General features: G+C 45.2%; 1 protein-coding gene across 1 annotated transcript; it reads right to left on the reverse strand.

Annotated features, from left to right (window-relative positions):
- Positions 1 to 274: 274 nt before the first annotated feature.
- On the reverse strand, positions 275 to 9,432 carry PSMC4 (proteasome 26S subunit, ATPase 4). Its single transcript, XM_037820407.1, has 11 exons — positions 9,349 to 9,432; positions 8,381 to 8,479; positions 8,071 to 8,257; positions 6,421 to 6,567; positions 6,229 to 6,338; positions 6,037 to 6,130; positions 1,444 to 1,611; positions 1,286 to 1,362; positions 975 to 1,143; positions 695 to 750; positions 275 to 504 (listed from the first exon to the last, which is right to left on the reverse strand). Exons 1-11 carry the CDS (start codon positions 9,382 to 9,384, stop codon positions 391 to 393), a joined length of 1,257 nt encoding a protein of 418 aa, XP_037676335.1. The 5' UTR covers positions 9,385 to 9,432; the 3' UTR covers positions 275 to 390.
- Positions 9,433 to 16,676: the final 7,244 nt, after the last annotated feature.

Here is a 16,676-nt window from a genome sequence, read left to right on the forward strand (position 1 = left end):
ACTGAAAATTCTCTTCTACCTGAAGAAAATGGGGATGGGGAGATGCACAGGGGCTTTATTTTGTGGCCTAGGACTGCTGTTTGAAGTTCATTTTCCATCTCCCCCCAAATTTCTGAAGTCATTTTATTCTAATTCTTTGCTTCTCTCTCAAGCAATAACCTAGGCCAAGTACCTCCTTGCTTATCTGTCAGAAGATCAGGAGGGACACAGAAGATCCTATTCAAGGCCCAAATTCTCCAAAGGAGTTAACCTTCTAAGAAGAAATTAAACAGGATTCAATCTTCTATATTTATTGAATGAACCAACCAAGTTTGGGACAGAGGTGCCTGGGAGGTGAGGGAAGTCCTGCACCTTTGTAGTGGGTGGGGTGGGGGCAGGAAGATGTAGGGGTCACTTGTAAAACTCATGCTCCTGTTCATCCTTCTTGATGACGGTCTTGTACGCTTTCTCAAAGTCCTTGGCCAGCACGATGTAGCGGTTCTCACGGACAGCCAACATTCCACTCTGTTGAGGGATGAAGGTTAAACTCTACTCGCTCCACTTTCCACCCTTAATGATGGTGGAGGAAGACTCGTATGGGGCCCAAGATGTCAGGAGGCAACAGGGAATGGAAGGGTTGCAGCAGAGTGGTCTTGGAGAAGAGGAAGGTTCTTCACACACCCTGCCAGAGATCCAGAGAGAAACCATCACTTACCTCCTGACAGATGGAGTTGATATCAGCTCCTGAAATCTTATCTGGCCGGGCCACATCTAAAGTACATGAGTTAAAGAAACCATTCCTTGCAGGAAGAGGTGAATTCTGGGTGCAGGTCATCTTTGGGCTGTCTTTGTCACCACCCCACTCCCTGGACCTTGGTCTTCAACCTGCAGTCTGGGTTGTAATGACAGCAGTTGTGGAGAGGAAGTTCTTCAGGAAGCCAGATCCAATCCCCATTCCCGACCCTGACCCCTCCCCTCATTTCTAAGCAGGATACAATCTTCCAAGTCAACCTCCTCAGAGAGGTTCATCTTGCTGGTGATAGTGGAGAAAATCAATCTCTTTTGGCGGCGGTCAGGGAGTGGAAATTCGATTTTACGGTCAAGACGTCCTGGCCGCAGCAGGGCAGGATCCAGGGTGTCTGCTCTGTTTGTGGCCATGATCACCTGGCATTGGGGGCAGGCTGGCTCAGACCTTTGTCTCCACTCCACCCTCCTTCCCATCATGATAACCACCACCTCATGTGCCAGCCCCCTCATTTCCCTGATTCCTATGCCACACCTCCCTTAGCCCATCCCAACTCCAAACCTTGACGTTGACATTCTGGTCAAATCCATCCATTTGATTCAGCAGCTCCAGCAGGATTCTCTGAACCTCTCTGTCAGCTGGAGAGTGTTCAACACAATCAGTCCAGGGCATTCTATACAAGTGCTCCCGACCCCAGTCCCTGGTTAGACATCACTCACCCCCCGTCTGAGCATCAAATCTCTTGGTGGCGATGGCATCTATCTCATCTATGAAGATGATAGCAGGTGCATTCTCCTTGGCCAGTCGGAACACATCTCGGACCATGCGGGGGCCCTCACCCAAGTACTTCTGTACAAACTCTGAGCCCACGACCCGGATAAATGCAGCTGATGGCAGGATGACAAAGGTTACATGTGACAGGTCTCCCAGAGCCCATTCTGCTTAAACTGAAACTGGTATTTCCCTGAGGATACCCCTTTTTGAGGGGCAACTGCTACAAATAGCGAGGTCATTCTTTCACACTCATGGCTGTGTTCCAGAACCAGCCAAGCGGTCTGCTTGTGGCCCACTATGCTCCACAGCAACCCCACAGCCCAAATCATGAGTCCTACCCATGGATGTGGCCCAACACTTAAAATTTATCAGGATATTAATTTTCTTTTTAATCTGATATCCAGGACTCAAAAAATCAGTGAGAAAACAGATTCATTGTCCACACATTAAGGCATCATATTGTCTCATCAAGAGCTCCAAATCCCCATTTTCTATATGGATCCAATTTTTAATATCATGCAAGATATTAAAGGGACACATCTTTTGACATAATAGATAAATAATCTGGGTTGGGACTGGAGACAGGTTTGTTCTGGGTCTCTCCGTTTTACCCTGTTTCTTAAAGTTTAACTTGTGATCAACATGCTACAGCCCTGTCCTGTTCACTTCCGAAAATCCAGACTTCACACGTGGCTCAAGGTCTCCCTCCTCCCCAGTGTTTTTTGCTTTAAACACATCCTCCGCCACCTTGCTTTGGCCACACTTTTAATTGACTACTCTATAGGTGTCCAAACTTTCCCATGTGGAATCCCAATCCCTAAAATTCCCTGACTCTGCCCTACTCTCTGCCTCTCCCACTGAATCGCTGCAGTCCCCTGTCCTACCAATCCTTCCCTGTTCTCCCACCCTCTCAGCCCTTTCTGGGCTCTGCTGCTCCTCCCACGTGCTCTGGAATGGTCTCCTGCTTCCACTACTTGCTCTTAGTAAACTGTGCTATTGGCTCCATAACAAACAGATGAACCCCCATCTCAGCTGCAACCTTAATCTTCCTCTGAAGTCAGATAACTCAACCCTAGTCAGCAACTTTTCCCACTGCTCAGTCCTTTCTGCACCATCTCTGCCTCCCTCCCTCTGCCAGGGACAAAGCACACCCCAATTCACACAGAAAAAAAGAACAGGAAATAGGAAATTCCCCCAGCTTCTGTTCCTACTTGGCCAAACCCGTCTGTCTTCATCCAGCCTTCCTTTTCAGCCTACTGGGAAAATTTCCTGGTATCCTGTCCAAGTCTGGTCCTTTCACATCAGGTTTTAGAACCCAGTATCATTCAAGTCTTCAGCCACTGGCACACTTTCAACCCTGCTGCTCCCCCTGCTGACTTCAATGTGCAACATTCTAGCTTCTGACCTCAACTCCAGACACTGCCACCTCTACCCCACCTTATACCTCCAGCTGGACAGCTCCAGCTCTGGGGTGTTATCATTTAGATACCTGACTCTTTAACCACTAGCTCGCCCACCCTCACACAGCCACGCCTGTTCTTTAGCTTCATTCTCTTTAGTACTTTACTGTTGTACAGAAGGCAATTACGCAACCAAACAATAAAACAAGAAACAATAAAACAAGTGTGTTCCTGAAATCCTCTTGTCATTCCCCCCTTCCAAGCCATTAGCAAATCCTGGCAGCTCTACCTCCAAAAGGTAGCCTATTTCCAACCACTTCCACCCCCACCATCCTGGTCCACACCAACATCATCTTTCTTTCACTTGGATTATCACAAAAGCCTCCCACCGAGCACCCAGTGTTCCTTAACCCCACGCAGCCAGAGTGATCCCTTTAAAAATGCAAGTCAAATCACGTCCTTCCTTTGCTCAGAATCTCCCGTGGCTCCCTTCTCACTTAAAACAGCCCAAGTCCTTACAACGGCCCCCTGGGCCCTACATGACCTGGTCCTTGCTCTCTCTCTCTCTCTGCTGCTCCCACTCGCGTGGTGGACCAGTAGGTATGTGTGTAACAGCTCTCTGGTTTCTGTTCTTAAGGCCTACTATCTTCAGCAGTGTTTAAAATGTCACTGTTCTCCATACTACAGCAGGACTTAATTACTAACTAAAAGTGACTGGCAGATTAAGCAAATACCACAGCAAAAACTGTGGTGACAAGATCCACAGATGGAAGTTAGATTTGGTGGGCAAAAGTTTGAAGAGAAACAGAATATCCGCATAGTCCTAAAATATCTCCCCAAGATACTTATTAATTACAAAGGGACAAATAGTAACTTTACTGTAGAGAAGCCCACCAGACACCACCTTACCCGTGTCATCAAGGTGAACGTCACCAGTAATAAGGCACATTGACCCCAGGGTTCTTCTGACACGATGCACTGAGAAGGAGCAACACCTCTTTGTGTGAAACCTCACTCCAATCAAGAGGAACATCAGACAAACCCAAATTAAGGGACATTCTACAAAATACCTGACTGGTACTTCTCAAAAGTGTCAGTCATCAAAACACAAGGGAAAACCGAGGAATTATCCCAGATTGGAGGAAACTAAGTAAACAAGACAACTAAATTCAATGTGGGATCCTAAGTTGGATCCTGGGACAGAAAAAGGACCCTAATGGAAAAACTGGTGAAATTCAAATAAGGTTTTTATTTTTGTTCATAGTATTATACCAATGTTTTCATCATTGTAATTGTTTTCTCACTTAACTGTGGCTATGTAAGAGAATACCGTTAGGGGAAGCCAGGTGAAGGAACTTGGAAATAGTTTCTTCTAAAATTATGTTTAGAAAACATGTATTTTGATTTCAAAATACAAAGTTAAAAAACTAATTTTTTAAAAAAATTGACTGGTAGGTTTCCTGGATCCCAGATATAACCCAAAGCTTCATGGCTTCATTACTTCTTTCTTAAAACAGTCAAGCCAAGACCCTCAAAACATTCCTTGCATTGTTTTTCTTGCTCACACACACAGCAAAGCCCTGCCCCTGGGTCTCACTGAGGCCAAGGAATAAACAGCAGTTAAGAGCTTGAGATGTGCAGTCAGGCAGCCTGGAATGGAATCTGCTGGTGACCTGGGCAAGTTACTTAATCACCATGTGCCTGATTTCTTACGTATAAAATGGAGATAATAAAGACACCTATCTCATTGGGGGCTTCAATGATTAAATGATTAATTATTAATTAAACAATTAATAAACTTTAAGGATGGCTATACACCACGGAGAACAATCAAAAAAAAACAGACAGACTAGCACCATCCCAAATTCTCTCCAACCTCCCCTGGGTCCTCACCACTGCCTGAGAATTATCCTATGTCTCTCCCTCCATTATCCACAGCAGCTATTTCGAACCTTTCCCCCTGTCTTTAAGCACCTCGCCTATCTTGTCCCCCTAGTCACTGCCAGGAGATGGCCTCATCTATGTTACCATCGCAGAGACAATCGAACCATCAAGTGAAAACCCTCTTAGTTTCCTGTCCTTGTGGACAGTTACCTGTATCTTCACGTGCCCTTTTCCTTTTCCCTCCTGTCCCTCCACCCAAGATCTAAATCCCATCTTTCCCACCTCTCCAGGGATCTCTATCAGTTACGTCCCTTCTTGCCTATGTTTTCAACTTTTTCACACAGCCGCCTCCTTCCTGACAGCAATTACAATGCGCTCAAATCTTTCCCATCTTAAAAAAAAAGCAAACCTTTCATCATATATCCCCTCACTTGTATCAGAGTAAAAGTTCAATGCATTGTTAAGGAAATGAACAAAGATGTCAATGGCTAACACTTATTACCCACTTACTATATGCCAAGCGTGGTTTTAGATATTTTACATTGACTTCATCCTCTCGACAACCCAAAAAAGTAGGTACTATGATGGTCTCCATCTTACAGTTGAGGAAACTGAGTCACAGAGAGGCTAATAACTTGGCCAGGATCACATAAGTAGTTGGCAGAGGAGCCAGATTTAAACCCAGGCAGTCTGCGCCAGAAAATACACTGCTAACCACTGCCTTCCACTGCTCCCTGGGTCACAGGCATTACAGTTTTTCCCAAGCCCTGTATGAAGGCTTTACAAACAGTATTACAGCGACTTTCAAACATTTTTGTCTGTAACTATAATAAGAAATATACCTGTATACAACTACAAGCACATGGGTTTCACAAAGCAATACTAACTCTTACTCTGTGGGATCTACTCTGACATTTTCCATTCTATTTCATTTTTTTTTTTAAATGCTGGTTGCAACCCCCAAATTTGAATTCATAATTACCAACCCACCTTAGGAAAAGCATCGTGTTATTTCCCTGATTTTTCACATCACCCTGTGAAGTGAGTTTTTTATCAAATGAGGAAATCAAGGCAGAAGGAGTAGGCTGCTCAGGGCTGCAAAGCAATAGGCACAACTGGGGTTTGAACCCAGGGCCCATGTTCTTAATCACTGTGCCACACTATATCCTAAGCCGGATAAGAGGGAGAAAGGTCAAAAGAGCCAAAAGGCCAGAGCTCATGGGGGTTGGGGGCTGGGGGCCAGGAGACACTCACCTGTCGTGTGATGTGCCACGGCCTTTGCCAACATGGTCTTCCCACAGCCAGGAGGGCCATACATGAGGACGCCTCGAGGAGGATCAATGCCGATCTGAAACCAAGGTGGAAGCAAGAAGGAGCCAGGGAATTCCCTCACCAACCCCAGACCCAGTGGGGCCTGTCCCTTCCTGGCAACCCCCGGCTTCTCACCTGCTTATAGAGCTCAAAGTGTGTAAGTGGTAGCTCCACAGCTTCACGCACCTCCTGCTTCTGGATGTCCATGCCCCCGATGTCTGCATACATCACATCTGGCTTCTGGTCTGGTGAGAGAGCAGAGGTGGGGCTCCCAGTCTGGCTCACAGGGTCTCCTTGGACCTCCCCGGTCTCTGGCTGCCCCCTCACCTGAGGTGAGCATCATGATGCTGCTGTCAGCCTCAGGAGGCAGCACGTCCACCAGGGCGTTGCTGTGTTTGTGGAGGGCCACTGAGGCATTGGGCTTGAGCAGCTCCCGGTCGATGGTGCTCAAGATGCGTACGTAGTAGTTGGAGCCTTTAGGAAGAGGACAGGGTGAGGGAGGGAAAAAATGAGATGCAGATCCTCAAAATCACCCCCTTTCCCCCAGTCTCAGGCCACCAATACCTCACTAGGACCCTGACTGGCCCCCTCCTAGCCTCCAGTCTGGCTTCCTCCAGTCCATCCCCCACACTTACACTGATGACTCCCTTGTTTGTCTATCATGACTCTCTTGTTTGTCTATCGTGATTCTCTTGAGCTCCAGCCCCAGGTGTCTGGCAGCCTCCTGGGTGCTTCCCACATATGTCCCCCTGGCACTTCTCACTCACTGGGTCACAAATTGATCTCAGCACCTTTCCGCAATTGTGCTGCTCCTCTCCTACTGGATCTCAGAGAGGCTCCACCATCCCCTGGTTCCAAGCCAGAGCCCAGAACCTCATCCTGGCCCGCTGTCTCCATCCTTCCACAGCCCTTCAGTCACCACAACCTTCCACAGTGCCTCCTGAATGTCTCTCCAACCCACTGCCTCTTCTCCACCTCATGGCCTGGTCTGATTCAGCCCCATTCTCTAGGAGTCCCTGCCCCATACTCTTCCCTGGTCTCTGGCCTCCAATCTCACCTCCTCCAATCTACCTTCTACATTTACAATAATGGGGTACACACATCTCCGTCCAGCATCAATATCTCTTCTGATCTTCAGACCTGGACACCTCCCTCTGAATGTCCTAGACTGCCCTCACTAACCTACTACCCCACTGCCCTCCTAAGTCCCACAGGTCAAAGACACGCGCCTTGTCCTGGATACCTCCCTCCGTGCACTTCCCCACAGCCCATCAGTCCAATTCCAGACAGTCATATACCTTCCCCAAAACTTTTACAAGAACATGCCTTAGCCCAGAGGAGCAGAGGCCAGTGGCAAGAAAAGAAAGAGATGCCTGAGACAATGACCATCATAAGGGCAGGCCCTGGGTCTATCTTAGTAACAGTAGCTACCACATACAGAGTCCTTACCAAGTATTGGGCCCTGGACTACATGCTTCACATGTACAATCTCATTTAATCCTCTGGACAACCCTAGGAAGCCAGTGTAATCATCACTGCATGAAGAAAGTGAGACTCAGAAAAGCATTGTCTTGCTCCAAAACCCAACCAGTAAGTGGCCATATCTGTCTGACTCTATAGCCCAATCTCTTAGCACTCCACCAATGTTTTCAAATTGCAGGTCCTAACCCAGTAGTAGTCATGAAATCAATTTAGAAAGTCATGACTAGAACTTTGTTTAAAATGAAACAGACTAAACAGAAAGGAAAATATCAGAGTATGTCACTTGTAGTAAGGCACATAGACACACACAAAAATACTGAGTCACAACAAAAAATATATTTCTACTTTTGATCAGAGTCAAAATGCTCTGAAAAACACTCTTATGCTGTCCTGCTTGGCTTATTGCTGAAGGACCCTAGCACAGTTCCCAGCACATGGCAAGAGACAGTTGTTGAATGAATAGATGAGTGAATGAGGTGCCACCCACCCACCCACCTGTGGTGGAGCCCACGATGGCTGTATTCTGATCCACAGCCTCTAGAAACTGCCCGATGACCAGTGGGATGCTCTGGATTCGCTTCACCTCCTCCTGGGCATGAAGAAATTCCTTCTTCAAGTTCTTTTGCTCATCCTTGATATACTCCTCCTGTACCTCCAGGAATTCTAGCTCCTGCTGCAGCTTCTTTAAGTAGAGAAGGGGAAGATGGGGACAGCTCCAAGGCTTGTGGAGCTGGGGAGTGGTACAAAGTGGGGTGTTTGTGGGATGCCGGGCCCTGTGCAGGGTCTGAATTGGGGCTTAATGTACCTTATAGCGGCTGTACAGGTCCTCAAGGTCCTCAGGCTCAGGCCCCAGGAAGGACAAGCCAGTCTGGGGCCGGGACACCGACAGTGCTGGGATTTCATCCTAGACCAAGGGGGAAAACTCAGGTTGGAAGAAGAGGGTCCCGTCATGAAAGCATCTAAAACCTTCTCCCCATTTCACCATGAAGTCACTCAGCCCCTAACAGGCTCCTGACATCATTCAGCCCTTCCAAATCGATTGCTAAAACCTCTCAGCCCCCTAAGTTGGCTCCTGATGTCACCCAGCCCCCAAACAGATAACCCAAACAGATCCTTTGATATATAATATGCCACTTGCATGTTCCTAATGTCACCTAACTCATAACACAGAACCCTTTGCCACCCAGGCCCCCTCAACAGGCTTCTAATGTCACACAGCTCTCCCATGTAGGCTGTTAATGTCACCAAGCCTTCATACAGTCCTAGCATTACCCGGTTGCCCCCAAATCATCCCTTTTGTCACAGAACCCTAACGCCTATCAGGCCCTTGATGTCGTCCAGCCCCCAAGGCAGACCTCAAACATCACTCGGCCAAGCCACAAATATTCCTTAGCCCCTAGCCAAGTCCCACACATCATTCGACCCCACAGCCGGGTCCCATACACAACCACCCACCCACTGCCAGTCCCTCATTCTCCCCCTGCCCTACCCCATGTCACTAAGCACAAGCCTCAAAATCATTCAGTCCCCAAAGAACCCTTAACGTCACTCATTCCTCCAGCCCTGCTTTCTGAGCCCTATCGCTCTCCCAACAACTTGAGACCCCCCCCCCCCAGACAGGCCTTCCACCATACAAAGATCTTCACTGAGGCCTCTGAAATCGCCCGGACTCGGGCCGGGAAACTTCGAGTCACGCAGCTCGCCCCTCAGGCCCGGCTGCGCCCTCTCCCCGAGAACCAGGCCCGGCCTAAAAAGCCGAAGGCCTCACCGGACCTGAGCCTTCTCCACCAGGATGCCTATCTCCTCCATAGTGACCAAGCCGCTCTCCGTGTGGCCCGGCCTGATCCCAGTCACCGTTTCCGCTGACGCAAACGGAAATCGCCAGCCTGGGGGGCATTCTGGGAAGCGTAGTTTAAGACACCGCTGCGCTCAAGTTGAATGGGCGGGGTAGTATGGAGGGGAGGGACGACTTCGCCCTGGGCTCCGCCCCCAAGAGACGCTCCCGCTCTTCCGGCCCTGAGGGCGCGCGGGCGGGCCAGGGAGTGGTGCGCGTGCGCAATGGCTGCGGCGCTGCCGTCTCGCTCCCCAGCCGGTGGAAGAGGCTCTCTCGCTGGTGGGCGGTGCTGCCTCATTGCCCTTTTACTGGAGAGACTGTCAGTTGGAGCAGAGGAGGCTAGTGGCTTCTTTCCTCTCATTTTGGAATGGTGCAGGAAATGTTTCAGGCCGGGGTCCGGAAAGGGAATTTTTCAGGGGTTCCCCACGTGGGCTGCGCCCGAGGATTGTGCGCCCCGCTTGGCACCGGGCTGCACCCCGGGGGTGAGCACCACCAACCCCGCGTCACCTTTAGCAGCGAACGAAGTAGAACCCACGCCTCAGAGCTGAAGAAAGTGAGGCAGCGGGTGCCCCAGGAGGTGTGAGTGTCACACAGAAGACGCCTCAGACTTATACCTTGTCCGGCGCTTAATGAAGCCTTCCATGCATCATCTCACTGAATCCCAACAGGTATTATATGAACTATTTCACAGACAAGGAAACAGGCTCAGAGCCATAGGGCCACTTGCCACGGTCACAGGGAGCAGAAGGGGTAGAACATGGATTAGAGCCTAGATATGTCCGACTCCAAAGCCTGTGCTCTGGCCCCAGGGGTACGTTGCTGCCCATCACGCCAGCTACGATTTTTGTTACGTAGACTTTTTTATTGACGTCTAAATACAGACAAATGCACAATCATTACTGTACAACTCAACGAATTTACACAAAGTGAACACACCCATACGATCAGCAGCCAGACCAAGAAACCAAAACCTTAGCAGCCCCCAGAAGCCCCGTGCATGCTCCCTTTCTGCCCTTCCCCCCCTTACCTGACTTCTAACAGCATGTACAGTGTGTGCTGTAAGTTTGGCTTCTTTTGTTTAGCAGTATGTTACTGAGATTCATTCCTGTATGGTTTTCCAGTGTGTGTCTATACCTCAAAATGGATATTTGCCAGCTGGGGACTATAGCAGTGATCGAAAATTCTAGTGCATTGCTTTTGGTAAACTTGTGTATTCATTTCTTTTGAAAATATACCCAGGAGTGGAATTGCTGGTCATAGGGTAGGTATGTGTTTGGCTTTACCAGACACTGCCAAACTGTTTTCTGAAGTGTTTGCGCTACTGTACATGCCCACCAGTTGTGTATGAGAGTTCCGGGTGTAATATATCCTCACGAACACTCGGTGTTGTCTTATTCACTCTTTTCCATTCTGGTGGGTGGGCCATAGGTTGTCGCACCAGATATTGCATTAACTTTTGGCAGTTTACAAACTGTGATATCTGAATCCCTGCAACAACCTTGGAGATAGTTCGCTTTTTGGCATATTATGGATGAGAAAACTGGGGCTCAGCCAGGGGAAAGTCACTTCCATTAAATCACAAAGAGAATTAGTGGCTCTGGCCCAGTGCCAGCCCTATCCTGAAGGAACAGAGATTACTTAGACTTGGTCCCTGCTTTCCATGTTGAAGGTCCCAGTATTTTTATTTCCACTAAAAAGGGAAATAACAAATCCCTCCTCTTTCTTCTGCATGGAACACTCGATTCTATCTTCCAGGCCTCCTCTTAACATCCAAAAGACATTCCAGATTGAGGCTTAGAACCTACCCCTTTAACTGGAATCTGTCATCTTCTTGCCTTTTGCTCCCTGTCTTCCCAGGATCCAGGCTTCAGACTCAAACCCTTCTGAGAACTTTGCTTTTATTCCACTGAGCCCACTCAAATCATCACCAGATTCTCTCTGCTCCCTTTGGCAATGACAAATCAATGTATCCCTTTTGAGTTTTTATGGGTAATAATTGTAAGTAACCATTTTGTGGATACTGTGTTCCCCATTCTTTGCTAAGCACTTACCACATTATCTCATTTGATCCTCTTGGATAGTAAAAGTAAACAGCATTTACAGAGTCCTCACCTTGTGCCAGGGAATCTTAAGTACTTTATACCTATCAGCTGATTTAATCTCCAGGGCCCTCTGAAGTGGGAACTGTTGTCTTACTTCCTCCTTTTTCAGGTCCTACATGAAGAACCAGGCCCAGAGAGGTAAAGTCACTGTCCAAGGTCACACAGCAAGTAAATGGTTGGGCTAGCATTCAAATTCAGTCTGAGCTCTTAACATTATATGGTAGTTATTTTGGATCTGCCAAGTATCTTAGACAAGCAGGCCAGGCATTCTGAAGAAGGATGAGGATATCTACTCATTTAAAGAGTTTTTTCAAATTAGACCCACCTTCACCAGCACCATATCATTATGACCCTCCCTTCTACCCCCCCAGTTAAGAACCACCCATTTAGTCTGACAGATGGTTGCCTCTGGGGCAGAGACTAAAATCCATCTCTCCTGGTTCAAACCCAGGGCTTTATTCCTCTCGACTACACTGCCTTTTTAAAGAAGTCCTAAGCTGAGTGAGGGGGTTTCCAGATCTGGCTCTTTTTTTTTTTTTAAATACATTTTTATTGTGAAATTTAACATATATACAGAACAGTGATAACTTTCAAAGTACAATTTAACAAGTGGTTAGAGAGCAAATTTCAAAGAATGTTTTGGGTTACAGTTCCACAATTTCAGTTATTTCCTTCTAGCTATTCTAATACCCTAACATCTAAATATATGTATGTATGTGTATATATTACATATATATATATGAAGATTCAGTATTTGTAATCCTTTGTTAAATCCTATCATGTCTGTTGCTACCCCTTCCTCTCATTTAATCACTTTCTCGATCTTCAGGGGTGTCTAGGCAGTGACCACCTTAACTTGTTCATATTGAAAAGGGGTGTCAACATTATGGGGAAGGGGGCTGTATCTGGTTGATTGTCTTAAAGAGGCTCTTGCCTCTGGGTTTTAGGACTTGTCTGGCGTAGGAACACTCTGGTGGATTTAAGTTTCTGAAAGATAAACTTAGGAAGTAAAACTTGTATCGAGTCTCAAATAGGGACCTAGGTATTTCGGGACTACTGTTGGTTAGGGCTTGCATACTGTTGCCACTTGGGATATCTAGCTGGAGTTCAGATCTGGCTCTTTAGGGCCCTAGATGAGGCTAAACGCATACAGGAGCCAGCAGATACGTACCAACAGCTGGGCTGGTGGAGAACATATTCCTCACCTACAGGGGGACAGCTGAAGCTCAGCCCAGGCCATGATGCCAGAATGTGGGCCCAGTGTTGACATATCTGATGTTTCAAGAGGAGTCAGAAAATCTGGATTTTCCAATCAAATCCAGGTTTCAATTTTTTAATGTTGGCAATAAATTCAAACATTTGAAAACACCATATGGGCCCAATGAAACACAGCTGTGCACTTTATGCAGCTGACTGATGACCAGTTTATGAACCCTGCTCTAGGCTCACGCTGTCCCCAGGATTGCTATCAGAGTTCCCAGGAATTCTGAGCTTTACTCAGTCCCAGGGCGGAGGTACAGGGAAGGATATGAATCATCTAGAAGGCAACAGGAATAGGAGATAAAGGATAAGTATGGCTTAAACCCAAGGAAAATCACATTTCAATGCCTACCCATAGCAGATTGTTAAATAAAGTTGGAGACATCCAACCATTTATGAACTACTATACAGTTTTTTAAAGGAGTGTAGAATATTTAATGATATGCAACATGCTCACAAAATATGTAAGCTGTAAAAGAAAAACTAGATGATAAAGCAACAAAATATAAACCCTTCACCCAGGTTCCCCAAATGTTAATATTTTAACAAATTTGCTTTATCATTCTCTTTCTGTATATTCATATATGTGTGTATACACATACATGTTATTTATCTATATGCATATTATTTATTTATTTATTTATGAACTGTTTGAGAGGAGTCTGCAGACATAATGCCCCTTTACCCTTTGGGTCATAATGTATTTCCTCAAAAAACAAAGACTTTCTGTTATATAACCACAGCGTAGTTAACCAAATCAGGAAACTAACATTGATACAATGCTATTATATAATCTACACATCTTATTCAAATTTCACTAGTTGTCCTGATAATGTCCTTTATGGCTAAAGGAAAACTTTTTTTTTCTTGTCCAGGCTCCAGTCCAGGATCATAGGTTACATTTAAGTGCTATGTCTCCTCAATCTGTACCAGTTGCTCAGTCTTTTTGTTTTGTTTTGTTTTGTTTCATTTTTTCGTCTTTGATGACCTTGACCTCTTTGAAGCGTGCAGGCCAGTTATTTTGTAAAATGCCCTTCAATTTAGATGTTTAGGTAATGGTTCTTTGTGGTTAGATTCAGGTTCTGCATTTTTGGCAAGAATTCCATAGAAGTGATGTCATGTCCTTCTCAGTGCATCCTATCAGGAGACAAATGCTGTCAGTTTGTCCCACTATTGGTGATATTATCTTTGACCATTTGGTTAAAGTGGTATCTCGCCAGGTTCTCCACAGTAAAGTTACTCTGTTTCCTTTGGTAATTAATAAATATATTGTGGGGAGTTACTTTGAAACTATATAAATATCCTCCCTCTCATCAGATTTTTCACCCTCTAGGTTGAACATTCATTGATGATTCTTGCCTGAATCATTTCCTACTACAATATTGGCCAAAAAGTGATTTTCTAGTTCCATCACTCCTTTTACATTTATTAATTGGTATTTAACCTTTTTTAAAAATGTATAGAATATTTAAAAACAATTCTGAGACAACTGGGGAAATCGATTGGATATTTGATGATATTAAGATATCACTTTTTTTTAGGTGTGATAATGGTATTTGTGTTATCTTTTTATTTTTTTTATTTTTTTTTTTTTCTGGTGCTTTTCTTTTTTTTTTTTTTTAATCATCATTTTATTGAGATATATTCACATACCACGCAGTCATACAAAACAAATTGTACTTTCGATTGTTTACAGTACCATTACATAGTTGTACATTCATCACCTAAATCAATCCCTGACACCTTCATTAGCACACACACAAAAATAACAAGAATAATAATTAGAGTGAAAAAGAGCAATTGAAGTAAAAAAGAACACTGGGTACCTTTGTCTGTTTGTTTCCTTCCCCTACTTTTCTACACATCCATCCATAAACTAGACAAAGTGGTGTTTGGTCCTTATGGCTTTCCCAATCCCATTGTCACCCCTCATAAGCTACATTTTTATACAACTGTCTTCGAGATTCATGGGTTCTGGGTTGTAGTTTGATAGTTTCAGGTATCCACCACCAGCTACCCCAATTCTTTAGAACCTAAAAAGGGTTGTCTAAAGTGTGCATAAGAGTGCCCACCAGAGTGACCTCTCGGCTCCTTTTGGAATCTCTCTGCCACTGAAGCTTATTTCATTTCCTTTCACATCCCCCTTTTGGTCAAGAAGATGTTCTCCGTCCCACGGTGCCAGGTCTACATTCCTCCCTGGGAGTCATATTCCACGTTGCCAGGGAGATTCACTTCCCTGGGTGTCTGATCCCACGTAGGGGGGAGGGCAGTGATTTCACCTTTCAAGTTGGCTTAGCCAGAGAGAGAGGGCCACATCTGAGCAACAAAGAGGCATTCAGGAGGAGACTCTTAGGCACAAATACAGGGAGGCCTAGCCTCTCCTTTGCAGCAACCGTCTTCCCAAGGGTAAAACTTATGGTAGAGGGCTCAACCCATCAAACCACCAGTCCCCTATGTCTGTGGTCATGTTAGCAACCATGGTGGTGGGGTAGGCGAATACCCCTGCATTCTCCACAGGCTCCTCAAGGGGGCACAACATCTTTTTTTTTTTTTTTTTTTTTCCCTTGTTTGTCTTTTTTCTTTTCTTTTTTTTTTTTTTTTTTTTTTTTAACTTTCCCTTCTTTTTTCAAATCACCTGTATGAAAAAAAAAGTTAAAAAGAAAACAAACATACAATAAAAGAGCATTTCAAAGAGACCATAGCAAGGGAGTAAGAAAAAGACAACTAACCTAAGATAACTGCTTAACTTCCAACATGTTCCTACTTTACCCCAAGAAAGTTACATAATATAGCAACATTTCAGTGAACTTGTTCCTACTACAACCATCAGAAATTAACAGACCATAGTCATTTCTGGGCATCCCCAGAACGTTAAATAGCTTATCTGTTCTTCCTGGATTATTGTTCCCCCTTCCTTAATTGCTCTCTACTGCTAGTTCCCCTACATTCTACATTATAAACCATTTGTTTTACATTTTTCAAAGTTCACATTAGTGGTAGCATATAATATTTCTCTTTTTGTGCCTGGCTTATTTCGCTCAGCATTATGTCCTCAAGGTTCATCCATGTTGTCATATGTTTCACCAGATCGTTCCTTCTTACTGCCGCGTAGTATTCCATCGTGTGTATATACCACATTTTATTTATCCACTCATCTGTTGAAGGACATTTGGGTTGTTTCCATCTCTTGGCAATTGTGAATAATGCTGCTATGAACATTGGCGTGCAGATATCTGTTCGTGTCACTGCTTTCCGATCTTCCGGGTATATACCGAGGAGTGCAATCGCTGGATCGAATGGTAGCTCTATATCTAGTTTTCTAAGGAACTGCCAGACTGACTTCCAGAGTGGCTGAACCATTATACAGTCCCACCAACAATGAATAAGAGTTCCAATTTCTCCACATCCCCTCCAGCATTTGTAGTTTCCTGTTTGTTTAATGGCAGCCATTCTAACCGGTGTTAGATGGTATCTCATTGTGGTCTTAATTTGCATCTCTCTAATAGCTAGTGAAGCTGAACATTTTTTCATGTGTTTCTTGGTCATTTGTATTTCCTCTTCAGAGAACTGTCTTTTCATATCTTTTGCCCATTTTATAATTGGGCTGTCTGTACTATTGTCATTGAGTTGTAGGATTTCTTTGTATATGCAAGATATCAGTCTTTTGTCAGATACATGGTTTCCAAAAATTTTTTCCCATTGAGTTGGCTGCCTCTTTACCTTTTTGAGAAATTCCTTTGAGGTGCAGAAACTTCTAAGCTTGAGGAGTTCCCATTTATCTATTTTCTCTTTTGTTGCTTGTGCTTTGGGTGTAAAGTCTAGGAAGTGGCCTCCTAATACAAGGTCTTGAAGATGTTTTCCTACATTATCTTCTAGGAGTTTTATGGTACTTTCTTTTATATTGA

The sequence above is a fragment of the Choloepus didactylus genome, chromosome 27 (assembly GCF_015220235.1).
Source record: "Choloepus didactylus isolate mChoDid1 chromosome 27, mChoDid1.pri, whole genome shotgun sequence".
NCBI lineage: Eukaryota > Metazoa > Chordata > Mammalia > Pilosa > Megalonychidae > Choloepus > Choloepus didactylus.